Genomic DNA, 27,788 nt, shown 5'->3' on the forward strand with positions numbered 1-27,788 from the left:
TTTTAAAGTGCTTTTTCTACTAAAAGCAGAGCAAATAAAAACTTTCATTTGATAAGGTGAATCTGCCAGTGCCATAATGTGTATATAAGTAAACCAATGAGGATGACTTTTTAATAAAAAGCTGTGCGCATAAATATAAATGTACTCCAAACCTTATGCACCCAAATGAGTGTTATATCTTACCATTTATCTTGGAAAAACCACATCTCTTCTAAGAACAACATGGCTCAAAACATTTTTTCTAAATTCTCTTTTAATTTTTAAGAACCACAAGAACAACTTTTTAACTTTATATTCAAATCTCCCATTGAACAGTACGATTCAGTTTAATTACCTATTGATAAGCTACCAAGTAACTTTTGGCAATTTGCAAAACTCAAACTCATAATGAAAAGAGATTTATCACCTAACCTAGTCTAAGGGAATGTTTCATAGTTCATAAGGCAATGCCAAATAAAGAAAAAAAAATTTTTTAAATAAGAACAGAACTGTGGTAAAAAAGTTACTGAGAAGGGTGACGACTTTTAAGAGAACAATATGCATTTCAATATATGTCATGATACCTTCTTTAAAACTTAATTCACATTATTTCAATAGTTGATATTTTGAAAAAGAATATCTAAAAAGCAGAAAAGGAAAAGTGCCAAATCCTAACTGCTGGACCATCAGGGACTTAGTAAAACGCAGAAAAGGATATTTACCCTTTCAGACTAGTTTCATGAGAATGACATAGAAGTTAAAGTGTTAGAAGGGCGTCTTAGAATAAATCTAAATACTTAAGTAAAATATTAAAAATTTTATCTTTCCTTTTTAGTTGGATCTGCTTTTGGATACATTAGGCCTAAACATACCAAGCAGATAAAGGACACCAAGTGGATAAAGGAACTGTCATATATCTCCAAAGGCAAAATTAAGTAAAAAAAAAACAAAACCTGTTGCCATTGAGTCGATTCTGACTCATAGCAACCCTAAAGGACAGAGCAGAACTGCCCCACAGGGTTTCCAAGGCTCTAAATCTTTATGGAAGCAGGCTGCCACATCTTTCTCCTGCAGAGTGGCTGGTAGGTTCGAACCGCCAACCTTTTGGTTAGCAGCAGAGTGCTTAACGACTGGGCCACCAGGGCTCCTTAAAGGCAAAATAACCCCTCCCAATGCCGTCAAGTTGATTCCAACTCATACCGACCCTACAGGACAGAGTAGAAGTGCCCCATACGGATTCCAAGGAGCGCCTGCTAGACTCGAACTGCCAACCTTTTGGTTAGCAGCCATAGCTCTTAACCACTACACCACCAGGGTTTCCAAAGACAAAATAAATCAAAAACCAAACCTGTTGCTGTCGAGTTGATTCTGACTCACAGCAACCCTATAGGACAGAGAAGAACCACCTGGTAGGGTTTCCAAGGAGTGTCTGATGGATTAGAACTGACAACCTTTTGGTTAGCAGCCACAGCTCTTAACTACTATGCCACCAGGGTTTCCAAAGGCAAAATAGGTACCTATAAATTATGTTAAGTATACGTAATAATATTAATTTTATTATTAATTAAAAAAACCAAACCCATTGCTGTTGGGTTGATTCTGACTCACAGCAAACCTACGTGACAGAGCAGAACTGCCCCACAGGGTTTCCAAGGAGTGGCTGGTAGATTCGAACTGCCGACCTTTTGGTTAGCAGCCAAGCTCTTGCACCACCAGGGCCCCTTTATTATTAATGGGATCCCATTTATTAATCACTTACTATGTGCTAGGCCCTGTGCTAACGTGGTTTCATTAAACCCTAGTAGATACTATTTACAGTAGGCTTAGAAAAGTTAAGTATCTAGCACGAAGTTACACAGTTAGTAAGTGATAGAGCCACAATTCAAAATCAAGCTCTTAACCTTTCTTGTTCTACATTAGTGGCTTGACAAACACATCGTATTCCTGGAATTACACTGCCAAACAGGCAAAACATTCTAAATTCTTCAAGTATACACAGGCGGAGAAAGGTTTATGTGACTGCATTGCTGTTTCTTCCTTTTTCTTCATTGTAAGAACTGTAGTGAGGCAACAAGGACCCCAACAAAAGCCTGGAAGGACATTAAAAGTAAACATCTATTTTTGTGACCATTCAGAGTTTGTACCTTTCAAAGAATTAAACATATTATTACAAGAGTGATGTTATTTGTTCTTATACTTCAATAACTTTCAGGATAACTGTTAAATAATTTTAACTGATGACTGTCTACAATTACAAGATAAGTGGGTGGTCCTACAATTCTCACAAATGGTTTGCTATCTCTTTCCATAGTAAAATTTAAACTGAGATAGAAAAAGCTGTTTAGGCAATACTTCTAAGTCCAAGTCACTTATTTAATGCTGCAGAACTTGGGGATTTGCAAATGTCTCAATTAGCTAAAAATCTACTTCCGTTGAAATGTATTAAACAGATCTAAAGTAACAATAGCATGTTTGAAATAAACTATATATACACCAAAAATATAAAAGGGGATGTAATCAAGAATTTTATACTTCAGGCAGTTTGTGCAGGTTTTCTTGGGAGGAGGTGGTAAGCAGACAAGTGAAGCATATCCAGTGATGCACCGTGTAGAGCAAAAAAGCTGTGTAGATCCTGTTCTATGATATGCAGTCTGCCCCTTATAAAGCATTTTTTTACATCCGGAACAAAAAACCTGAATAGCCATGGCTGGACCGGAAGGAAGCAATATATTCTGGCCAGGTGATGCAAGAGAAAACTGAAAGTTTGGGGTCATCTGTTGCGCTATAAAAACAAAATAAGAAGAAAAAGACAGTGTTAGTATCAACACGAATACATATACATTCTGTCTTTTTTTAGGACAAAGTTCCTCAGTCTCAAAATCCAATATTAATGAGGCAATAAAAACCAAAAACTAAACCCACTGCTGTTGAGTTGCTTCCGACTCACAGCAACTGTACAAGACAGAGTAGAATTGCCCCACAGGGTTTCCAAGGAGTGGCTGGTGGATTCGAACTTCGACCTTTTGGTTAGCAGCCAAGTTCTTAACCACTGTGCATCCAGGGCTCCAACAAGGCAATAACCACTCCAAAATAAAGAGGTTTCAAGCTTTTTTTTACCATGACCCATGGTAAGAACTACATTTTACATTATAACCCAGGACACATACATACATTTGCTTGTATATGTATATAATTTAATAACTGAAACAGGTTACCTGAAACAATACATTTCCTTACTACATGCATTTTGTACTCTGATATAATCTTACTCTATTTCATTTTTTAAAATGCTGCTCAAAACCAGCTACCTACAGTATAAAAATCACTGCTCTAAATGAAGAGAAAGACTTATATCAGCGGGTGCTTTCCCTCAATTCTACTAGTCAGAATAAACAAATATTAATTGTAATTATACAATTCTATTTCTTACCAAGAGGACCATCACTGACTGAAAATACTGCACTAATTTTCAGTTCACTTTCTTGAGTTTTTGACTGTTGGGTACATTCGTATTCCTTTAAAAAGAGAGAAAAATGAATATAGCGTATCTAAGTAAACTAGAAATTCAGGCAAAACATTATTCTATCCTATTCATCTTTTCTACATTCTAATTCTAATAACCTTCACAAACACCTCAAAAGCCAAAACTTGCAAGTAGACTAGATTTAATTTTTACAAAGAAGATCATTCAGAATTGGACACTCTCTTGTAATAGTTAGGAACCCTGGTGGCATAGTGGTTAAGTGCTATGGCTGTTAACCAAAAAAGGTCAGCAGTTAGAATCCACCAGGCGCTCCTTGGAAACTCTACGGGGCAGTTCTACTCTGTCCTATAGGGTCTCTAGGAGTCAGAATTCACTCAACTGCAACAGGTTGTAATAGTTACGTCTACCTTTCAAATGTAATCTTGAATAGATAGATGGGAGCACATATTTATTCCAACGCTGAGCACTACACTTTTTTAGGCTGTGTTTATGAGAGAGCAATGGATAAAATTAAATTTGAATGATCTGGATCAAATCAATATAATTTCAGTCAACAGATTTACAAGCTGTCATCTCTGTTAATGCCAAAAAAAAATGAGTTTCAATGCAATCTGCTCATTAAACAAAAATCATCACAGCCTAAATCAGGTTTTTCCTTAATATGTTCTTTAAAATTTGTTTTAAAATAAACTGTAAGGATGAAAAAAATTTTTAAAAAAATAAACATACCTATGTTGAAAAGGGCTGTCTTTTATATTTTGAGATTATGACCATCCTACTCACCACCCCCCCACCTTTTTTAGGAGAGTGTCAAAATGGCCTTATGTGTTTCAAAATAAGTTTGAAAAAAAAATGTAATTTTCTGCAACAGTGGTGATAATAAATTGTAGCTGTATTTTTAATCCCCCTACATTTAGCAAAATAAATAACTAACAGCCCTATGTCCATTACCAAAGTTACTTTTGAAATTTCTTTGGACTACTAAATGCCAAAGATTAGGAACCACCGCATTAATTCACCTTTCCCATGATGTACAACACGGCACCAAACAAGGTGCTGCCTATAAGGTCGGAAGTATTATACTCTTTTTTATAAATGAGGAAAGTGAAGCTTAGAGATGTTCAGCAACTTGCCCAAGGTCACAAAGATACTAAGTGCAGAGGTGGGAATCAAACCCAGGTCTCTCTGTTCCAAAACCCAAACTATCTTCCACATAGAAGTACAAATACAATATAATTGCTATAATGAATTCAAACCCTGCTCTCCAAGCAAAATTAAGCTCCCCGTTGTAGTTTCTCCCATTTCTGTTCTCTTACAGCATTTACATAAAACATATTTTCATATTTATTTGAATGACAATTTATTTAATCTCTAAGACACACAAACAAAACTGCAGCCTTAAGTGGACAGGGACCACATCTGTTTTTTCACCTCTGCGTACCCAGCACCCAGCACCCAGTCAACAAAACGCAACAGAAAAGACTATGGGCTCCCACAGCAGACAGAAGCAGATGTAATCCTAGCTCTTAAACAAGAAGTTATTTAACATTTCTTAGTTTCAATTTCCTTATCTGTAAAATAAAAATAACAATATTACCTAACCCATAGGACTGTTATGAGGGTTAAAGGATTTAATACAAATAAAGTACATAGTACGATGACTTACATGTAGCCAAGTAAACATATGCACACAAAAATGCTAGCTCTTACACTTGTTATTTTCGTAATTATGACACTTGATAAATATTTGTTGAATGAGTGAAATTCAAGTCCATGCAAACCAAAGCGGACACTTGTAAACGTTACTCTATGCTTCAATAAGAACCCTGGGTGGCACAAGTGGTCAAACACTCAACTACTAGCTGAAAGGTTAGCAGCTGGCCTAAGCACAGATAGCTTTGGATGTTACACTGCAAAGTTCATGCTTATCACACAGAAGAAAGGGTCTTTATAACGACAAAGTACAACAATGAATCTCACAACTCACATGGACTTGGAAGACATTATACCGTGTGAAATAAGCCAATTACAAAAAGACAAATATTGTATAAGACCACTACTATTAGAAAAACCAAGAAAAGGGTTTTACACACACACACACACACACACATTATTTGATGGTTACCAAGGATGGAGAGGTGAGGGAGGGAAAATCACCATCTAGAAAGAAGTTAATACTGGTGAAGGGAAAGATATTACACAATAGCGGGAAGTCAGCAGTAGAGGACCAAAGCAAAGGAAGGCACTGAAAGGAAGGCAAGAATAAAGGGCAATCACAGCAATTACCATAACACAGACAACCCTAAAATAATAGTATTAATAAACAATAATCTACGAATGGATATAAAAATAGAGAGGTATGTTAAATAATGGGAGGGTGCAAGGGAGAACACTCACCTGCAGATACAGGTTTAGTTGCAGATAGTATTACATACACATTTATAGATGCTTCATGTATATTAATGTAGACAATAGAACACACAAGGAAACTTCCTAGACGCAACCAAACACCTCAGGGGCAAAGTTATTAGACTTGAAGGCTGAGGACCATAGACTCAGGGTACATCTATATCAACTTGCATAACATAGCTCTCAAAGACAATGTTCTACATCCTACTTCAGTGATTAGCGTCTGGGGTCTTAAAGGCTTGCAAGTGGCCATCTAAGATACAACTACTGGTCTCATCCCAACCGGAGCAAAGGAAAGTAGAGAAAACCAAAGACTCAAGGAAGTGATTAGTCTAAAGGTTTAATGGGCCACATGAACCACAGCCTCGAGACCTGAAGAACTAGATGGTGCCTAGTCGCCACTACCAACTGCTCTGACTGGGATCACAACAGAGGGTCCTAGGCATAGCAGGAGAAAAACATAGACCAAAAATCAAAGCCATTAAAAAAACCATACTTACTGGTCTGATAGAGAGACTGGAGGAAACTTTCAAGACTATGGCCCTAAGACATTCTTCTAACATGGAACTGAAGCCATTCCCAGAGACTACCTTTCAGCCAGACAACGGACAGGCCTACAAAAAAGACAATAACACCTGAGAGGAACGAGCTCCTTAGAACAATTATATGAGACCAAACAGGCAAAATCTGCCCCAAAAGCAAAGATGAGAAGGCAGGAAGGGGTAGGAAAACCAAATGAAAGGTAATGGGGAACCCAGGGCAGATATGAGGAGAGGACTGACACATGGAGGTGACTGCAACCAATGTCTTGGAACATTTTGTGTACAAATTGTTGAATGGGAAGCTATTTTTCTCCGTAAACCTTCAACTAAAGCACGAAAAGAAAGGGTCTTTAAAGGGAATAACCATCAGATCTATAAAGAGTACAATGGCATTACTGTACAGTGGTTTGGTGGAGTATGTGACTGAAGGAAGACGCGTAAGCAGGAAACTGTCATAAAAGTCCTGATGAGAAATAATGAAATAGGGATGAAAAGGAAGAGATGGATTAAAAAAATATATGAAAGGTAAAATCCACAAAACTTGGTATACAAATGGTTACTTTTGACAGAAGAAAAGGAAGAATCTACCATCTAGAGAGAAATGTGTCATGGATGCCACTATCTCCAACCCCACATCCTGTAGACACTACTTCAGAACTCTTCTCAGTGTAGCTCTCTAGGTAGGCATGAAGCTAATGACAGAGGAAAAACCTACCTGGCATCCCAGTTCTGAAATGACGCTACCTTTGAGATGATGTAATAAATAAAATAATGTTTGCTTTGCTTATGCAATAAAGTTAATAAATACAAAGGATAAAACAAAAGAACTGTCCAAGAGGAAATAAAAAAATCATTTCTTGCCAAAACAACTAACTGGTTTGTCCACATTGACTTTTGTGTTGTCCAATCTCAGTCCCTAAACAGTAGCCAGAATGTTCTTTCGAAACACAAACCTATTTATTTTATTCTCCCACTTAAAACCCTACAATGGCCTCCTGTTGCTCTCAGGATAAACACCAAAATAAATAACAAGGCCCTGCATGATCTAACCCCAAACTACCTACAAAGACTGGTCAAGGAAGTGGAATAGCATAGGCTCTGGAGTCTGACTATCTGAGTTTCAATCCAGTCTTTGCTTTTTTTTTTTTTTTTAGCTGTAATTTGGGTAAACCGCTTAACCCCTTTGTGCCTTGGTTTTCATAAATTGGGGATAACGACATGAGTTTTTAAGAATAGCGTCTGGCACATTATAAGCACATATAAAACCAAACCCAACCTCACTGCCGTCAAGTCGATTCCGACTCATAGCAACCCTACAGGACAGAACAGAATGTCCTATAGCATTTCCAAGGCTGAAATCTTTACAGATGAAGACTGCAACATCTTTCTCCCACAGAGCGGATGGTAGTTTCGAACTGCTGACCTTTTGGTTAACAATCGAGCACTTAACCACTGCACCACCAGGGCTCCTATAAGCACATATTGTGTTAATAATAATAACTTAATGATATCACATATTACAATATAGTGTACACTACATATTGATATAGTTTTTCATATATCATACATCACTGTTATTGCTACGATCGTCATCAGCAGCAGCATTTTCATACCTTTTTTGATCCAGGCCCACTGGACTTGCAGTTCTTCAAAAAAAACCATGCGTCTTTCCAATTCAGGGCTTTCCTTATGCAGTTCCCTTGTCTGGAACACTCTCCTCCATGCTCTTTGCCTAGTTAATTCATTCTTCATAATTCTGCTTGTAAGTCCTTTCCTCAGGGAGGCCTTCCCTAGCCACCCCCTACCCCCAGCTAAAACTATGTCAGATTCCCCATTTTCAGCTTGTCTCCTAGAGTACTGGTTGTAATTCGTAATTATATATACTATTTGATCAATTACTTATGTAATGTCTATTTCCCCTATTAACCTAGAAGCTCTATGAGCAAAGGGACTAAATTGGTTTTGATCACTCCTGGATCCCCAGGGCCTGGCATAGAGTAAACTACACATATTTACAAGGCAAAAGGAAACTACTCTCAGATACAAGAGAATTTTTAAAACTGCTAAATGTGGGGGAAAAAGGTAAATACATATTACTTTCCCTTTACAGGAAGAAATATCACATAGTTACCAAGATCTTTTTTTATTTAAAGAATAGAAAAATCTATTTACTCATCTAATAAGGAAAAATCAGGTGAGATGTTTTAACTTACAAAACAAAACTGCCTAAGTAAAACTCTCACGTCACTTTTCAATACAGAAAAGAAAGAATTAAAGAAAAAAAATTAAGATGAAATGCTTACTTGAGCATTGTCAGGTTCCTCTTTAATTTTGTCCAGAAGCCCCTGCTGCGGTACCATTGCTTTGTCACATTCACCATCCAAAGGTTCTTTCATTCTATTTTTTGGTATAAAAGAATTCCCCTAGAACTAATAGATTTCTTCTTGGTAATGAACAGCTGGTCTCCTAAAACACAACATAAAGGACTGGTACTCAGGTTTGTCCCCCCTCCCCCTTCATGTTTGTACTATTAAAAACTCTGTGTTGAGCACAAGGCTTTAGGTCTGGCCATTTGAAAAACAACTCTTCTGGGCCCTTGACTAATTATGTACTCCTTTCTTGCTGTTTTCTGCTGTCTCCACATAAGTAAACTGTCTTCCAACAACAGCACCCACTTCCCCAATAACTTAAAAGATAAGCACTCTGGTCTTAACATACGTTGGAAGTTTTTTAGGTGAACAGACTAGCAAACCAAGAGATAAGAGGAAGATCCCAAGTTCTGAGAGGAATGAACCCAGATATAGTTGCCGACTCCATGAGAATTAGTACTTCGAGGCCCATCTCAGATTTTCTCTCTCAAAGGGGGGCACGCCAAGCTCCCCACCCGCACCTCTCACTCAGTCTTTACCTGGAGGACTCCATTAAGGGCCCCACTCTTGGCCTGACGACAGATTTGAAATCGAGGTGCCATCACAACAGTAAGTCAGTCCTTAATTAAAGTGAGCCACCTGCACCTGTCAGAGTCTCCATAGGGGCCAATGTCCAGCCCTGCCCAAGAACGAGCACCTCTGACCCCTGCTTCACAATTGCCTTTCTATTAGCCATTGGGTAGATTCTCTTCCCCTAAAAGGCGCCTGGAAAGACAAGCCTGGCCATCTGGTCACAGCCTTGAAAATCCTATGGAGCGGTTCTACTCTACACACACAAAGTCAGAATCGACTACAGGGCAACAAGAGTAAACGTAAACTATATGTATTAAACCGAGGCAAAAATGAAGCCTTCCAAAGTTGTCTTTATTCAAATAGCCAAGCCAGACACAGAAATCTGCAACTGGTTAAAAAGCCTATTCAGAAGAAGAGATGAGAACTTTTGACCATTTGCCACACTTAGAACCATCTATAGTCGCTCATCCCTCCCCTAAGTACCGCTTTCGTTCCAAAATTCTCGTTCCCACCAATAATTCCCACGCCGGCCACTGTGTACTAACCCTGCAACTTCTCCTCAGACGGAGAAAACACCACCCGCAAACTCCTGTCAGCGTGTCCCTGCGGCGAAACCTGCAGCCGCGTCAGCCCCGCAGCCCGCCCGGCACCGCCCCCTCCCAGCGCCTGCCTGTCACGTGGCCACGGCCCCCGCCCCGCCCCGCGCGGCCCCGCCCGCTGTCCCTGCGGCCTTACGCACCTTCTGTTCGCTTCTCTGCTCCCAGTCGCCTCCCTGCTCCCGAGGGGGACGCCGGATAGGGTAAGGGAGTTGGGATCCAAGACCCCGCACCAGGTTGAGGATTATTTTCTCTTAGTATAATTCTTCCGCCTAGTCCATCGCAACGCAACACCCGGCCAAATGCGCGTGCGCAACCTTAGTCTCCGCCCTCCTTTCCCGTCATGCTCCACATGTGAGCTGGGCGTATCTTCCCAGCATTCCTCTTTCTTCAGTCATGGCTGACTTCTTAAAGAGGTCAAGCTCAATTGTGAAAACATAGAGGAAAAGGGGGTGGCTAGTATTAGGGAGCTTTAGGTGGCGCTTAAGTACTCCACACCGTTCTCTAATGCCCATTTCCAGAAAAGTGGCCTGCTAAGAGAACCTAATAATAATAGTTGACATTTATTAATCCAGGTGCATCATCTCACTTAATCCTCTTCTCAATCCTGAGGTGCAAATTCTTGTATCACAGAGATACACTTGAACAGATTAATTAACATGTGTCAAGTAAAGATTTGATTTTTTTTTTAATTCAACATTGTTTTTGAGATACACCCATGATTTGTCAGGCTATCGTTCATTCATTTTGATGGCTGGGTAGTATTTCTTTTTATGAATATGCCACAATTTAGCCATCTACTATGGCGCAGTGGTTAAAGCCATGACTGCTAACTAAAAGGTAGGCAGTTTGAAACCACTTGTGGCTCCACGGGAGAAAGATTTGGCAGTCTGCTTCCATAGAGATTTACAGCCTTGGAGACGGTATGGGGTCACTATGAGCCAACTCTATGGCAGTGGGTTTGGTTTTGAGTTTGCTATTGATGGACTTTTGCATAGTCTACTGTTTTTGGCTATTAGGAATAATAGTGCTGTGAACATTGGTATCTTTTGTGGCACATGTGCACATATTTCTGTTAGGTTTATGTATAGCAGTGAAATTGCTTGTTACCCATACATAAATTAAGGAGATAATCTCAGTTTTTGAAAACGGATATATCAATATACACTCCCATCATACATGTATGAGAGTTCCAGTTGTTCCACATTCTTGCTAATAATTACTATTGTACATCTCTTAAAATTTAACCATTCTGGTGGGAATATAGTGGTAGCTCATTGTAGTTTTAATTTGTATTTCGCAGATTACTAATGAGGTTGAGCCCATTTTCATGTTTTTTGATGTCTGGATATCAAGTCTCTTATCCATTTTTGTAATGAATTGTCATTTTCTTATAGACCTATATTCTGAATATGAGTCTTTGTTGACTTTATGTATTGCAAATATTTTCTCTTGCACAGTGGCTTGCTTTCTCACTCTGTTATTGGTAACTTTTGCTGAACATAAGACTTTGATGCTTAGTGCTTCTTGTATCCTCTTTAAGAAATATTTCCCCACCTTAAGGTCTTTATTAACTACTGGAAATATAACTACTTTGCCTTCCATATTTAGATCTACAATCTACCTGGAGTTGTGTTTTGTGTATGATGTGAGGTAAGTCAGGCTTCATCTTTCCATGTGAATATTAAATGGATTAAGCACTCTTTTTGAAAAGCCCATCCTTTCCTCACTGCTCTGTATTATGTTGTCGAGAAACACCTTTCACTAAAGCACTCCACAACGAAGAAATTTTTATTGTGACATATCAGAAAACAAAAATGGAAAGTTGGCTGTAAGCACTCAGGCTATAAACATACCAAAATCCAAAGAAATACAATCTATAAGTGTTTTTCATGCAATTTTGACAGGCGCTGATTCATTATGAGTAAATTGCTTACGAGCTATGCTTGATTAAAGTAAAGACAAAGAACTAAGATTATGATTGAGTAACATTTTCATGTTTTTCTTTCTAACAATTTGATTTCTTGATGCCTGGATTTTGCTGGGCTCCTAGATGGAAGCCATGACGGTTACGTTAAACTCACAGTCTAGCTTTCACTGGATACCATCTGGTTCTTCACCAGGGTAATTAGGTGAGAGTTACAGCTCTGTTGATCATATTGCAGAAAGGGACAGAATTAGTATACATTATTGGTTTAGGAGTTGGTCGTGCTTTAGGGTGCTGGCATTTATTAATTTTATGACTGCACATCTGAACAAAATATAGATTAAGGCAATTAGTATTATTATCATTAAAATGCCTTACAGGAATGAGCAAGCCCAAGATCCTATCCCTTGGGGTAGCCACCCAAATAATCGAGTTTGTAAAGGAGAAATAGAGTGCAGCCAAACAGCCTGCTGTCTAATTTTATGGATATCTTGTTCCACAATTTTGGAGGTATTTATTCAAGATGCAACAAGATGTTTTGGCTACCAGGCATACACCTCCTTGTTGTGCCAATAGGAAGTCTATGCAATCCGTTGTCCAGGACCACCTTTGCCAGAGAAGTTAATGATTTTTGTTGAGCTGACATTCTGTCAGCAGTGTTGTCAGCTATTTGTGCCATCGTGACACACAGGTTTCATAAAGATTTTTCTAATTATGCTATACCATATGAGATAATTAATGCATTAAAAATGACCAACCCCATGCTGGCTGTTCTGCTATGGAATTTTCATGTTTTTTTTTTTTCCTCTTCTGGTTATTGAAATTAGTTTGATATCACTCGTCCAATGTACACTAGTGTTTTGGGAATAAACATCGAAGGGGACACCCATTGATCCTAAGGTACGTTGCCCTTGCATTCTTCACCCATCTGCATACGAAATAGCCCATGCATAAGGACTGTCCCTGGAAAAGGGGTTGCTTAAACCACTGTGATTAGATCCCCCATATAAGAACACATAACTGTAAACAGCACAAGTAACAGTACTGGTGCAAGGCTCAGGAATGGAAAAATTTACTTGCAATAGCCATGTCTCAATGAGATTGCTGTTACATATTTGAAGTCTTTCAAACTTAAGTTCTAACTTAGTATAATTCTCAGAACAGGGATTGTCATAAATAGGATTATTCTATTTGTCATATTTACGATATAGTTTCTTTAAGGTTGTTAAACAATCCTGATATCAATTATCATAATACCTAGATGATTCATGATAATATTTAATAAAAAAGAAAACCAACGAGGGGGGGAGGGAGGGAGGGAGGGAGAGGGTTTTTTACTGATTAATTAGTAGTTAAGAACTGCTTTAGGTGAAGGGAAGGACAACACTCAATACATGGAAGGTCAGCTCAATTGGACTGGACCAAAATTAAAGAAGTTTCCGGGATAAAATGAATGCTTCAAAGGTCAGCGGAGCAAGGGCAGGGGTTTGGGAACCATGCTCTAAGGGGACTTCTAAGTCAATTGGCAAAATAATTCTGTTATGAAAACATTCTGCATCTCACTTTGAAATGTGGCATCTGGGGTCTTAAATGCTAACAAGCGGCCATCTAAGATGCATCAATTGGTCTCAACCCACCTGGAGCAAAGGAGAATGAAGAACACCAAGGTCACACGATAACTGTGAGCCCAAGAGACAGAAAGGGCCTCATGAACCAGAGACCTACATCATCCTGGGACCAGAAAATCTAGTTGGTGCCCGGCCACAATCGATGACTGCCCTGACAGGGAGCACAACAGAGAACCCCTGAGGGAGCAAGAGATCAGTGGGATGCAGACCCCAAATCCTCATAAAAAGACCAGACTTAGTGGCCTGACTGAGACTAGAGGAATCCCAGCGGTCATGGTCCCCAAACCTTCTGTTGGCCCAGGACAGGAACCATCCCCGAAGACAATTCATCAGACATGAAAGGGACTGGACAGTGGGTAGGAGAGAGATGCTGATGAAGAGTGAGCTAATTATATCAGGTGGACACTTGAGACTGTGTTGGCATCTCCTGTCTGGAGGGGGGATGGGAGGGTAGAGAGAGTTGGAAGCTGGCGAAATTGTCACGAAAGGAGAGACTGGAAGGGCTGACTCATTAGGGGGAGAGCAAGTGGGAGTACGGAGTAAGATGTATATAAACTTATATGTGACAGACTGACTTGATTTGTAAACGTTCACTTGAAGCTCAATAAAAGTTAATAAAAAAAGAAAACCAAACCAAACCCACTGCCACTGAGTTGATTACAACTCATAGCAACTCTACAGGACAGAGTAGAACTGCCCCATAGAGTTTCCAAGGAGCGCCTGGTGGATTTGAACTGCTGACCTTTTGGTTATCAGCTGTAGCTCTTAACCACTACGCCTCCAGGGTTTCCATATTTAATAAAATGTAGTCCTCGTTCTCCTTCCTGTACACAGGGAACTTGGTGCTTAACTGCCTTTGCTCCTTTATAGTCAGTAACCAGACATCATATACCTGTGAGATTAAAGCAAGGAATATTTGAATGAGACGGCATGGTAGGGGAATGCCACAATTTAATCCTTATTGCTTGTTTTAGAGCAGAACTAGAGTTTGTTGGTGGAAGGATAACATGATAGTTAATATTGGGAAAGCTAAAGGACCTGAGTTGCCTTGTACAGATTTAAGATTATGATGACATATTCAACAATCAGTTAAATTCCCTGCACCAGCAACTGATTGAGCTAATTTTACAAATGCGTTTTCTTCCTAGGCTGAATTTAAGATACATGTGGAGAAGATTAGAGTTATCTTAATTAAACCCATAATAATGTCGGTAAGTAACAGACAATGGATAAAATATAGCAACTATCAAAATTATTGCTATGATTAAACAGACCAAACTACAGACTTCAACCTAATGTATTTAACACTCCCATTTTCAATATACAATGATTACAGTAGAAAATAAGGTAAGTTAGTATTAAAAAAATCCATTGCTGTTGAGTTAATTCCTACTCGTAGCAATTCAGCCAATTGGATTTTCCATTCCTTCACTTTCTGGCATAGGTTGGAGGGAAGGTTCAACCTTTGGTGGAGGACAATTAGTGGTAGTGTGTGGGCAGCATTTAAACTTCAGTTTTAGTCCTGCTGCTAGTTCAATAACCCATTTAGGAACTTTGGTTTTCTTCAGCTAGGATAGATGTATCCACAATTTTACTCCCTGTAATTTTGCAGCACAATCATTAATTAATAGCACTAAATAAGATCCTTTCCATCGAGGTTCAAAGGAGTCCTTAATTTGGTGACATTTCCAATACGCATAATCTCCTGGTTCAGGTTTATAATTTGAGGAATTGGAAACAAGTGTGCTTGTTTGATATGCATATTGCAGCTGGTAAGCATGATCTTCGATATATTGAACTAATCCTTGACAATACTTTAACAGATTAGTAGAAAAGAAATTTGACTCAAAATTGTTAACCCCATAAGGTAAACCCATAGGGCAGCCAGTTATAATTTCAAAAGGGGTTAACTTATGAGAACAAAGCCAGTCCTAATGAAGAGGTTAATTTAGCTAATTCATTCTTTATAATACCATTGGTTCTTTCTACCAGTCCTGAGGATTGGGAATGATATGGACAGTGCAAGTGCTGTACAATTGGAAAAATTTTGCACATAGCAGTTATAACTTGTCCAGTAAAGTGAGTTCCTCAATTGCTACAGAGAATTCCTGGAGTACCTCAAGTAGGAATTATATTTTCTAAAAGTTTCTTTACCACCATGGTGGCAATGGCATTCCTATAAGAAAAAACCTTTACTAATGAGAATATCTACAAATCATGACCAATACATATTTGTATCCCTGGGAGGGAGGTAACTGAATAAAATCCATTTGCCATTCGAACATAGGTCTAGTGGGAAAAGGGTACCTGCCAACAGGGGGTCTGAGTGCTTTCACTGGATTAGATTCAGCACTGGTTGAGTATTGTCTGACTACCTTATCTGCAGCCCTCCAAATGTGACCCCAATAGCATTTCTTCGTTCTTTATACTGTCCCATCCTAAATGATCTCTTGAATAAAAAACTAGTAGCTACTAGGATGTGTAAATCCTTAGGAGGTACATACTGATTATTTGGTCCCATCCACAATCCTCTTTGCTGGTTTATCTGACATCCTTCAGCTTTCCATTGACCTTGTTTGGAGGAAAGGGCAGCTTTTTGATGTAATGACAGGATATGCCATTTTCCTTCTCTTTCTCTTTCCCTGGATCCTCAATCCGAGGTTCAAGGAAGGGGGTATTTTGCCCATTATAACAAATCTGGCATTGGTCCCATCCAAAAACATATATGGGGGGGGGGATGATACCTTTTATTTTCAGTTCCTCCAGCCGTTAGCATTAGTCTAAATTCTGACGGTAGTCCACTTCCTACCTCATATAGATAATGGGCTGCTGCCTTAAAATTTCCCCAGCAAATCTGATCTAAACAGGCAATAAGATCTTCCTCCCATATAGATTTGATTTCAAATAGACGAACTAGTAATAATGTGAGGCGGAGACCTTGAGGTATTACTGGTGTGTATTCAGGCCCCATCCATAAACGGGTAGTGGCATCTAGATAACACACTCTTGAGCTCCAACTGAGTACTTCTTCTGGAGCTAACTGCTGATATTGTTTTATTATTTGAAAACACGGATAAGTTATGAATGGTAATTGGGAGTTAACAAGAGGAGGGGGAAGACCTCTAATTCTTCAATCTTGAATTTTTGGAGAGCCTGTTCTAATTCCCTTAAAATAAGTTGAACTCTTATTTTGCTCGCTTGTTGAGGCTAAATATCTCTGAATGGGGGTCAGAGGAGCCAGTTTAGCAGCTTTGTCAGCCAATCTGTTTCCCTTTAATACCTCTGTTTAGAGGCCCATTTGGGTTGATGAGCTTGTATTTTTATAACTGTTATTTCAGAAAGTAATAAGAGATTTCCCAGCAAAGTGACCACTAAAGTATCATTCTTTACATGTTGTCCTGAGGAGGTTAAAAATTCTTTCTGTTTCCATAACATTCCAAAATAAAAGATTATTCCATACCCATATTGAGAATCCATGTATATATTAACCAACTGGCCTTGTACCAACCTACATGCTCCAGCTCAGGTTATAAGCTCAACTTGTTGGGCCAAGGTTACCTCAGGCAAGGGTCCACTTTCCAAAACCTCTACTACGTGGTAACGGTGTATCCTTCTTGATACATAGAACTAGAAGCTTCAGGTTTTAGGTAGGAGCCATCTACAAACGCACAAGTGAAGGACTGAAGAGTGGAGTTTCTTGCAGATCTTTTCTAGAATATAAAAGTTGATGTGTTAAATCAAAATAGTCATGATCAATGACATTATCATTGGGATCAGGCGTGGACTTAAAGCCCCTACGGTGTGTAATCTTAAGATTGGGGGCAGCTAGAAGAAGAACTTCATATGAAGTCAGCTTGCAGAAAGGTGTTGGGTTACAGTAGAATTTAAGATGGCAGAAAGTGCATGTGAAATGTATACATCTAGATTATTTCCCAATAGTACATCAGCTGTTGTTTCTACTAATTTGGCAGTAGCTGCAACCACTTAAAGACTGGAGAATAAGCTCTGGTGACTGGCTGTGATTGTATACTGTAGTACCCTACAGGTCTCTGTCTGTCCCCATTCTTCTGAGTTAAGAGTCCTAAGGCATTCCTTTGTCTTTCAGAAAGGAAAAGAGAGAAATATAAAGAATAGTTAGGGAACCCAAGAACTGGAGTGTGAGTTAGAGATTCTTTTAATTTAGTTATGGTTTGCACAGCTTCCATAGACGGCTCAAAAGGTTCAGAGATACTACCTTTAAGATATACATAAGAAGGTTGTGCTAATAAAGAGAAATTTTGTATCCAAGTTCTGCAATATCCACACAATCCTAAAATCCCCTTAACTGTTTCTTTGTTGTAGATACAGGGTAGGAAAAGATAGCTTCTTTTAATTTTGGGTCAATTGAGATTCCTTCTGCTGAGATTAAATGACCAAGATATTTTATTTGTGGAAGGTTAAACTGTAGCTTTTCTCTGGATGCTTTATGCCCTCCTATAGTTGGAAACACTGGTGGTGTAGGGGTTAAGTGCTACAGCTGCTAACCAAAAGGTCAGCAGTTCAAATCTACCAGGTGCTCCTTGGAAACTCTATGGGACAGTTCTACTCTGTCCTGTAGGGTCTCTAGGATTCAGAATTGACTCAACAGCAATGGGTTTGGTTTGTTTGTTTTTAATCCTATATGTTTGCTTGCTTGGTGTTAGAATGGACTAAGAGATCATCAATGTACTGGAGTAACACAGATTTATGTTCAAACTGTAAAGACAACAAGTCAGCATATAAAATCTGGGAAAAGTAGGTGGGGCTCTCAGTGAATCCTTGGGGCATAGCAGTCCAAGAATATTGTTGATTATTCCACGTCAAGGCAAACACAAATGGGCTGTCTGGTTGAACTGGAATACTGAAAAAAGCACAACAGAGGCCAATGACCATAAATCATGCAGCATGTGGTAGAATTTGGGCTAATAGCAAATGTGGGTTTGGAACAACAAGGGTTCTAAGGATAACAATGTGGTTAATAGCTCTAAGATCTTGTACAAATTTCCAACCACAGTTAGTAGGTTTTCTGACAGAAAATAGTGGGGTATTACAAGGCCTAGTACATGGAACAATTAATCCTTTTTCTAAAAAATCTTTTTTTACTTTTTTTAAAATTGTACTTTAGATAAAGGTATACAGAGCAAATTAGTTTCTCATTAAACAACTAATACACATATTGTTTTGTGACATTGGTTGCCACCCCCATGACACGTGAACGCTCTCCCCTTCTCAACCTTGGGTTCCCCATTACCAGCTTTCCTGTCCGCTGCTGCCTTCTTGTCCTTGCCCTGAGCTAGTTTGCCCACTTAGTCCCATTTTGTTTTATGGGCCTGTCTAATTTTAATCTTTGGCTGAAGGGAGAACCTCAGGAGTGACTTCATTCCTGAGCTATAAGGGTGTCCAGGGACTATGCTCTCGGGGTTCCTCTAGTCTCTGTCAGACCAATAAGTCTGATCTTTTTTTTGTGTGTGTGGGTTACAATTTTGTTTTACATTTTTTTTCCAGCTTTGTCTAGCACCTGCTATTGTGATCCTTGCCAGAGCAACTGGTGGTGGTAGCCAGGCACCATCTAGTTATGCTGGACTTCTAAAAAACTTTGGATGATAGGTTTCAGTCCTTCCTTTGCTTCAGATTTTAAAGGGTATTGAGCTACTTTAGGTAAGGCCTTAGTGGGGCCTCTTTGGACTTTAATAGGTCCAGCCAATAGAATGCGGCTGACGTTGGTTAACAAGGAAGCCCAAATTGTGATAGTATTTGATTAAAAATTTGAGTCTATTTTTCTAAGAGCAGACTATCCTAATCCTCCAATACCAAGAGATCTTGTAATAAACAAAGGGTTTCTTCTATCTCAGGCATGTGGCTCTTATCTTCATTTTCAATGTCAGGTAAATTGAGTAATATATCCCCTGAGTCTGTAAACTGAATATAGCATTTCCATTTGGAAAGAAAGTCATGCCCTAACAAATTTACAGGAGTACTGTCACTTAATAAAAATGAGTGGAAGTTTTCTTTTGGCCCTAAAGAAATTGGTATGGGTAAAGAATGGGTTAAAATTTGTTCCTCATTGGAAACCCCTAGGACAGGAGAAGTCTGAGTACTCTAGGGAAGAGACCTTTGCAAACTCATAGGGTTGATTGCCGACAGTGTAGCACCCGTGTCCACAAGGAAGGTACAAGTCTCCTCATTTACTTGGAGTGTTGTTTCTCCCAGTTGGGACAAGGGGACTACTGCTAAAGCATCTATAATCTCCCCACAGCATCATCACATTGAGTTTTCTAAAAGTGGCACTAAAGGAGTCATCTTTTGTTTATTCTTAAGGTCAAAACAATCCGTTTTAAAATGACCAGGTTTCTCGCAATAGTTACAGACCAGGAGCACAGTATTACTGGTGGGAGAATTCTCTTGCTTTGGCTTTACTCCCACAGGTTTCTGTAATTGCTGCAACTGGAGAGCCATTAACTTTTCTTTGTTTTCTTTGGTTTTTTTTCTCAGCATCTTTCTTTTGCTGTTACATAGTTTGGTTTAATTTATAGGCTAAAGTGGCTAATTTGGAAATATCAATGCTTCCCCAATTTAACTGATGCCTTTTTACCATTTGGGCTAATTCAGGATTCAGTCCTCCTACAAATTAGTGAATTAAGGGCAACCTTAGCCCCTTTATCAGTAATTTTTAACAATGAGTGTTCTATAAACACTTTAGTTAACCTGGCTCTGTAATTTCATTTTACTCAAATCCACAGTAAATGCCCAGGAAGGCGGTAGTCAGGAAACCAAACAATGTATTGCATTGGGCAAATCTACTACAAAAGACCTCTTTCAAGGGTTAAAATGTGAAGATGCCACTTGGAGAATTAGGGTGCACCTGACTCCAGCCAGGTATTTTCTACCGCCTCATATGTGTGCAAAAGCTGGATAATGAATAAGGAAGATGGAAGAAGAATTAATGCCTTGAATTATGGTGTTGGTGAAGAATATAGACTATACCATGGAATGCCAAAAGAACAAACAAATCCGTTTTGGACGAAGTACAGCCAGAATGCTCCTTAGAAGGAAGGATAGTGAGACTGCATCTCACATACTTTGGACATGTTATCAGGAGGGATGAGTCCCTGAAGAAGGACATCATGCTTGGTAAAGTGGAGGGTCAGTGAAAAAGAAGAAGACCCTCGTGAGATGGATTAACACGGTGGCTGCAAAGATAGACTCAAGCATAGCAACGATTGTGAGGATGGCACAGGACCAGGCAGTATTTTGTTCTGTTGTAGTTGGAGTTGCTATGAGTCGGAACTGACTCAACAGAACCTAACAACAATGACAACATTTCTATAAATATAGATTCATCTTTTTCTGGAATGCAGGTTGTAATTTTGCCCTATTGATTTTTGGAGGGAAAACTTTGAAGAAACAGTCTATAAGTTCTCTAGTTAATTTCTTGGTTTCTGTTCTAACACTTGTACCTGAGGCACCTATCCAAAAAACCAAACCAAACCTTTTGCCATCAGGTCGATTTCGACTCATAGCGACCTTATAAGACAGAGTAGAACTGCCCCGTAGAGTTTCCAAGGAGCTCCTGGTGGATTCAAACTGCCAGCCTTTTGGTTTGCAGCTGTAGCACTTAAACTCTACACCGCCAGGGTTTCCTGAGGCACCTATAGGAACACTTAAAGTTTTTTCAGGATCTACCCATTTTTCTGCTTTCATCCCTGATGGGCATCACTGATGCCTAACAACATGTTTATTAAGTTATAGATATAAGTAGGACCGGACTCATGTGTTTCAGCTAATAACCTAAACTAGTGAATAAATTTGTGGGAATTTTCCCTTAGATCAGAGAAGTCTCTTACAATGGCCCTAAGTTCAGCCTTAGACCATGGGTGGAAGGAGACCTCGAGGTTCCCACCTTTAGCCCTTTGTTTAACTGCCAAGGTCTTGGGAGGCCCAATATCTTCTGATGTAGGAAATGGCATTTCAGATACAGCCATTGGATAGATATTGGAGGCAATGATTTGACTGAGTCCAATGTTGTACTACTTCCCTAACTTTTTTTTCAGTGTTTGAATTTGTTTGGCTGGCTTTAGACACTACTTCCTATAGGGAGGCAAATTTGTCATGATATTGATGTTGCAATGTCTCAAAATACCAATTATAAAAAATTTCCCACTTTGGTTGCTTTACATGAGACCCATGACTTTCTAATGTACCTCTTAAATATAATATTTTAGCCAAATTAAAACTTCCCCATAGGGACCACTGTTCAGCATCATGGTCGTTAGTGAGATTATGCCATTTTTCTACATACTGCCAGCTGTGGCACCAAAGTTCCAAACCATGTAAGCAGCAAGGGTCCCAGATGGGGGGTTCTTATCACTCTCGTTGTTATTATTTCCCATATTCTTTTGTTAGCTAACACAGAAAAGAACAGGAGACAAAAAAAGAGAAGCAGAAGCCTAACTATAAAATCAAGAACTGCAGTTTTACCAAAAGACCTCCAGAAGGAGCTCTCAAACAAAAATCTCAAAATGATGCTTCCAACAAAAGTTTCCAAGCTTTTTTTTTAACAAAAAATATGTCACAACGATATTTCATATTATGCAGAAAGGCAATAAAATCCATACTTCAAAAGCACTTATCTCAGAGCATCTCTGAAGGGGACACAGAGTACATGAAGTGGAATACAATGAATCCACTGTGGCATCGACAAGCAGTATAGGTCTCCTGGAGATCTGATAAGGAATTTGCTAGTGAAGACCCTACTCACACTGCACCAGTCTATTGTAGAGAAACAGCTTTCACTAAAGCCTTCTGCAACAAAGAAATTTTTATTGAGACATATCAGAAGACAAAAATGGGAACTTGGCTGCAAGCACTCAGGCTACAGACAGACCAAAATCTGAAGAAGTACAATCTATAAGTGCTGTTTATATAAATTTGGCAGGTGCTTATTCATTATGAGTAAATTACTTGCAGGCTATGATTGGTTAAATTAAAGACAAAGAACTAAGATTGTGAGTGGGTGACCTTTTCAGGTTTTTCTTTTCTAACAATTTGGTCTCTTGGCTCAGGGGTCCTAGGTCTGTCATATGAGGGTTGTTTTTATTTGTTATATGGGCTACGGATGACGTTGGGTAGATGTTTAACTTGCATCCTGGCCTCTTTTTGGTTATGGCTTACTGTAGTTAGGTTAACCCTTTATCGGTTATCAACTTTGTCATATATTGTTGTTGTTAGGTGCTGTTCAGTCAATTTTGACTCATAGTGACCCCATGTGACAAAGGAGAACTGTCCCATAGGGTTTTTTAGCAGTAGTCTTTATGAAAGCAGATTACCAGGTCTTTCTCCCATGGAGCCACTGGGTGGGTTGTCATATATAAATTGCCTATATATGCATAGGTTTATTTCAGGAATATGAAATATTTTATCTCTCCTTGTGGAAATACTACACCGTCTTCATTTCTGTAACAGTTTCATCAATAATCTTGATATCTGGTAGAAAAAATTCTCCCTGTCATTATATTTTTCAAGACTGCATTCAATTTCCTTGGCCCTTCACATATTCATGTAAATTTTAGGATCATCTTGTCAATTTTAACAAAACTTTAAAAATAAATTTTAGAATCATCTGGGATTTTGTTTAGTATTGCATTGAAGCTATAGACCTAATTTGGAGAATTGGCATTCTATAAGGTTGAATCTTTCAATCCATGAAAATGATATATCTCTCCATTTATTTAGGTGTCTTTAGTCTCTCTTAATAATGTTGTATGGTTTCACATATCTGGTTTAGATTTATTCTAGGTGTTTGGTATTTTAAATGATAAATATTATTTTCTAATTGTTAGCCCCCTCCTCCATGTTTCTGTCCATTGGTCATACTGTGAGGGCTTGCATGTTGCTGTGATGCTGGAAGCTATGCCACCAGTATTCAAATACCAGCAGGGCTGGAATGATGCCAGAGATCCCATAATAGAATTTTGCAAGACCAACGACTTCCTCATTGCAAGTACCTTTTCTTAATAACATAAACGGTGACTATACACGTGGTCCTCACCAGATGAAATATTCGGGAATCAAATCGACCACATGTGTAGAAAGAGATGATGGGAAAGCTCAAGATCATCAGTCAGAACAAGGTCAGGGGCCAAATGTGGACCAGACAGTCAATTGCTCATATGCAAGCTCAAGTTGAAGCTGAAGAAAATTAGAACAAGTCCTTGACAGCCAAAGTACTACCTTGAGTATATCCCACCTGAATTTAGCGACCATCTCAAGAATAGATTTGACACATTGAACACTAATGACCGAAGACCAGACGAGTTATAAATGACATCAAGGATATCATACATGAAGAAAGCAAAAGGTCAGAACCAAATGAACCATAGACTCTAGCAGCCTGAGACAGGAAGAAGTAGATGGTGCCTGGCTACCACTAATGACTGCCCTGACAAGGAACACAACAGAGATTCCTGGACAGAGCAGGAGAAAAATGTAGAACAGAACTTAAATTCACTTAAAAAGACCAGACTTAATTGTCTGACGGAGACTGGAGGAACCCCTGAAACTGTAGTGCCCGGATGCACTGTTAGCCCAGAACTGAGACCATTCCCGAAGCCTACTCTTCACACAAAGATTAAACAGGACGATAAAACAAAAGGAAACCCTGGTGGTGTAGTAGTTAAGAGCTACAGCTGCTAACCAAAAGGTCATCAGCTCGAATCCACCAGGTGATCCTTGGGAGCCCTATAGGGCAATTGTACTCTGTCCTTTAGGGTCGCTATGAGTCAGAATCAACTCCATGGCAACGGGTTTTTGTGTTTTTTTTTAATAAAACAAAAAATAATACACGTGAGGAATGTGCTTCTTAGTTCTATCAGATATACGAGAGCAAATGGGCAGCTCCTGTCCAAAAGCAAGATAAGAAGGCAGGAAGCGACAGGAACTAGTCAAATGACACAGGGAACCCAGGGTGGAAAGGGGGACTGTGGGGATTGCAGCTAATATCTGTGTGTAAGTTTTTGAATGAGAAATTAACTTGGGCTGTAAACTTTCACCTAAAGCGCAGTTGAAAAAAAGAGGTCATTAAAAAGACAGGAAAGAAGGAAATGACCAAAATGAATGTCAGAAGAGACTCTGCTCTTGGACGTCGAGCAGCTAAAGCAAATGAAAGAAATCATGAAGTAAAAAAGCTGAACAGAAAATTTCAAAGGGTGGCTCAAGAAGACAAAGTAATGCATTATAATGACGTGAAAAGACCTGGAGTTAGAAAATCAAAAGGGAAGAACTTGCTTGGCATTTCTCAAGCTGAAAGAACTGAAGAAAAAAATTGAGGCTCAAGTTGCAATATTGAAGGATTCTACAGGGTAAATATTAAACAACACAGGAAACATCAAAAGAAAATGGAAGGAATACAAAGAGTCACTATACCAAAAGAACTGGTCAATGTTCAACCATTTTGGAAGGAGCATATGATCAGGAGCCAATGGTACTGAAGGAAGAAGTCCAAGCTTCACTGATGGCATTGGCAAAAAAACAAGGGTCCAGGAATTGATGGGATACTAATTGAGACGTTTCAACAAACAGATGCAGCACTGGAAGTGCTCACTTGTCTGTGCCAGGAAATTTGGAAGACAGTTACCTGGCTAACTGACTGGAAGAAGTCCATATTTATGCCTATTCCAAAGAAAAGTGATCTAAATGAATATGGAAATTATCGGACAATATCATTAATATCACACACAAGTAAAATTTTGCTGAAGATCATTCAAAAGCAGCTGCAAGAGAACATCAACAGGGAACTGCCAGAAATTGAAGCTGGATTCAGAAGAGGATGTGGAACAACGGATATCATTGCTGATGTCAGATGGATCCTGGCTGAAAGCAGAGAATACCAGGAAGATGTTTACCTGTGTTTTATTGACTATGCAAAGGCATCAACTGTGTCGCTTGTAACAAATTATGGAAAATATTGCCAAGAATGGGAACTCCAGAACACTTAATTGTGCTCATGAGGAAACTATATGGATCAAGAGGCAGTCTTTGAACAGAACAAGGGGATGCTGCATGGTGTAAAGTCAAGAAAGGTGTGTGTCAGGGTTGTATCCTTTCACCATATTTATTCAATCTGTATGCTGAACAAATACTCTGAGGAGCTGGACTATATGAAGAACCATGAAGCATCAGGATTGGAGGAAGACTCATTAACAACCCGCATTATGCAGATGACACAACCTTGCTTCCTGAAAGTGAAGAGGATTTGAAGCACTTACTGATGAAGATCAAAGACCACAGCCTTCAGTATGGATTACACCTCAACATAAAGAAAACAAAAATCCTCACAACTGGATCAATAAGCAACATCAACATCATTATAAATGGAGAAAAGATTGAGGTTGTCAAGGATTTCATTTTACTTGGATCCACAATCAACACTCATGGAAGCAGCAGTCAAGAAATCAGAAGACATGTTGCGTTGGGCAAATCAGCTGCAAGAGATCTCTTTAAAGTGTTAAAAAGCAAAGATGTCACCTTGAGGACTAAGGTGCGCCTGACCCAAGCCATGGTGTTTTCAATCACCTCATATGCATGTGAAAGCTGGACAATGAATAAGGAAGACCGAAGAAGAATTGACAGCTTTGAACTGTGGTGCTGGCAAAGCATATTGAATATACCATGGACTCCCAAAAGAATGGAAACCCTGATGGCGTAGTGGTTAAGTTCTATGGCTGCTAACCAAAAGATTGGCAGTTTGAATCCACCGGGCACTCCTTGGAAACTCTGTGGGTCAGTTCTACTCTGTCCTATAGGGTCGCTATGAGTTGGAATCGACTTGAGGGCAATAGGGTTTTTAATGGGTCCAAAACAACAAACAAATCTATTTTAGAAGAAGTGCAACCAGAGTGCTCCTTAGAAGCAAGGATGGTGAAACTACTTCTCACATACTTTGGACATGTTATCAGGAGGGATCAGTTCCTCAAGAAGGACATTACTCTTGGTAAAGTAATCGGTCATAGAAAAAAAGGAAGACCCTCAACAAGATGGATTGACACAGTGGCTGCAACAATGGGCTCAAGCATAGCAATGATCGTGAGGACGGCGCAGGACCGGGCAGTGTTTCATTCTGTTGTACATGGGGTCACTATGGGTCAGAACCCAGCACCTAACCACAACAGCATGGGACTGCCAAAAAAACAAGTCCGTTTTGGAAGAAGTACAACCAGAATGCTTCTTAGAAGGAAGGATGGTGAGACTGTGTCTCACATACTTCGGATGTATTATGTGAGGGATCAGTCCCTGGAAAAGGACATTAAAAAACCTGCTGCTGTCAAGTCGATTCTGACTCTTAGCAACTCCTATAAAAAAAAAAAACCCAAGTATAATGCTTAGTAAATTAGAGGGTCAGCGAAAAAGAGGAAGTCCCCCAAGGAGTGGATCAACGCAGTGGCTGCAACACGGGCACAAGCAAGGCAATGATTGTGAGGATGGTGTAGGACCAGGCAGTGTTTCGTTCTGTTGTACATAGGGTCACTATGAGCCGGAACCACCTCAACAGCACCTAACAACAACAGTAATTGTTTGTTGTTCATATTCACATAGAGATACAATTGATTTTTATGTTTGTCTTGAAGCCAGCACTTTGCTAAATTCACTTGTCAATTCTAAGAGTTTATCCGTATGTTTTTTTAATTTTCTAAGTTTCCAATTTTGTCGACAGGGAATAATGACAATATTATTTCTTCCTTTCCAATCATATAACTTTTTAAAAATTTTGTTTTGGTAAAATATATTTAAAAAACTTTGCCGTTTTAACCGTTTTTAAGTGTACAATTCGGTGACATTAATTACATTCACTATATTATGCAACTATCACCACTATTTCCAAAAGTTTTTTTTTTATTATTACTCCTGTTATGGATTGAATTGTGTCCCCCCAAAATAATGTCAACTTGGCTAGGCCATGATTCCCACTATTGTGTGATTGTCCACCATTTTGTCATCTGATGTGATTTTCCTATGTATTGTAAATCCTACCTCTATGACGTTAATGAGGTGGGATTAGCAGCAGTTATGTTAATGAGGCAGGACTCAATCTACAAGATTAGGTTGTGTTTTAAGTCAATCTCTTTAGAGATATATAAAAGAGAAGTGAGCAGAGAGAAATGGGGACCTCATACCACCAAGAAAGTAATGCCAGGAGAAGAACGAGTCCTTCATACCCAGGGTCCCTGTGCTGAGAAGCTTCTAGACCAGGGGAAGATTGATGATAAGG

At 39.2% G+C, this 27,788-nt stretch overlaps 1 protein-coding gene and 1 long non-coding RNA gene across 13 annotated transcripts in view; one reads left to right on the forward strand and one right to left on the reverse strand.

Annotated features, from left to right (window-relative positions):
* The window catches only part of ZMYM6 (zinc finger MYM-type containing 6), a 40,331-nt gene extending 30,045 nt beyond the window's left edge, over nucleotides 1-10,286 (reverse strand). For 2 of the 12 annotated variants that reach the window (XM_064281681.1, XM_064281678.1), the window contains exon 1: nucleotides 1,881-2,401. In XM_064281681.1, the coding sequence (XP_064137751.1) occupies nucleotides 1,881-1,954 (74 nt within the window). In that variant the 5' untranslated portion in view covers nucleotides 1,955-2,401. Of the gene's footprint in view, nucleotides 1-1,880; nucleotides 2,402-2,511; nucleotides 2,762-3,409; nucleotides 3,495-6,372; nucleotides 6,487-8,027; nucleotides 8,697-8,717; nucleotides 8,881-9,901; nucleotides 10,005-10,095 lie in introns of those variants that run through there. The other 10 variants (XM_023554509.2, XM_003415487.4, XM_064281674.1 and 7 more) reach the window with 10 other exon arrangements.
* Nucleotides 10,216-27,788, forward strand: part of LOC135230717 (uncharacterized) — a 39,123-nt gene continuing 21,550 nt past the window's right edge. Inside the window, exons 1-3 of the long non-coding RNA XR_010321362.1 lie at nucleotides 10,216-11,605; nucleotides 12,707-12,779; nucleotides 14,656-14,718. This is a non-coding gene — a long non-coding RNA (uncharacterized LOC135230717). The remainder of the gene's footprint in view (nucleotides 11,606-12,706; nucleotides 12,780-14,655; nucleotides 14,719-27,788) is intronic.

This window comes from Loxodonta africana, chromosome 3 (genome assembly GCF_030014295.1).
Source record: "Loxodonta africana isolate mLoxAfr1 chromosome 3, mLoxAfr1.hap2, whole genome shotgun sequence".
In the NCBI taxonomy this organism is placed as follows: domain Eukaryota; kingdom Metazoa; phylum Chordata; class Mammalia; order Proboscidea; family Elephantidae; genus Loxodonta; species Loxodonta africana.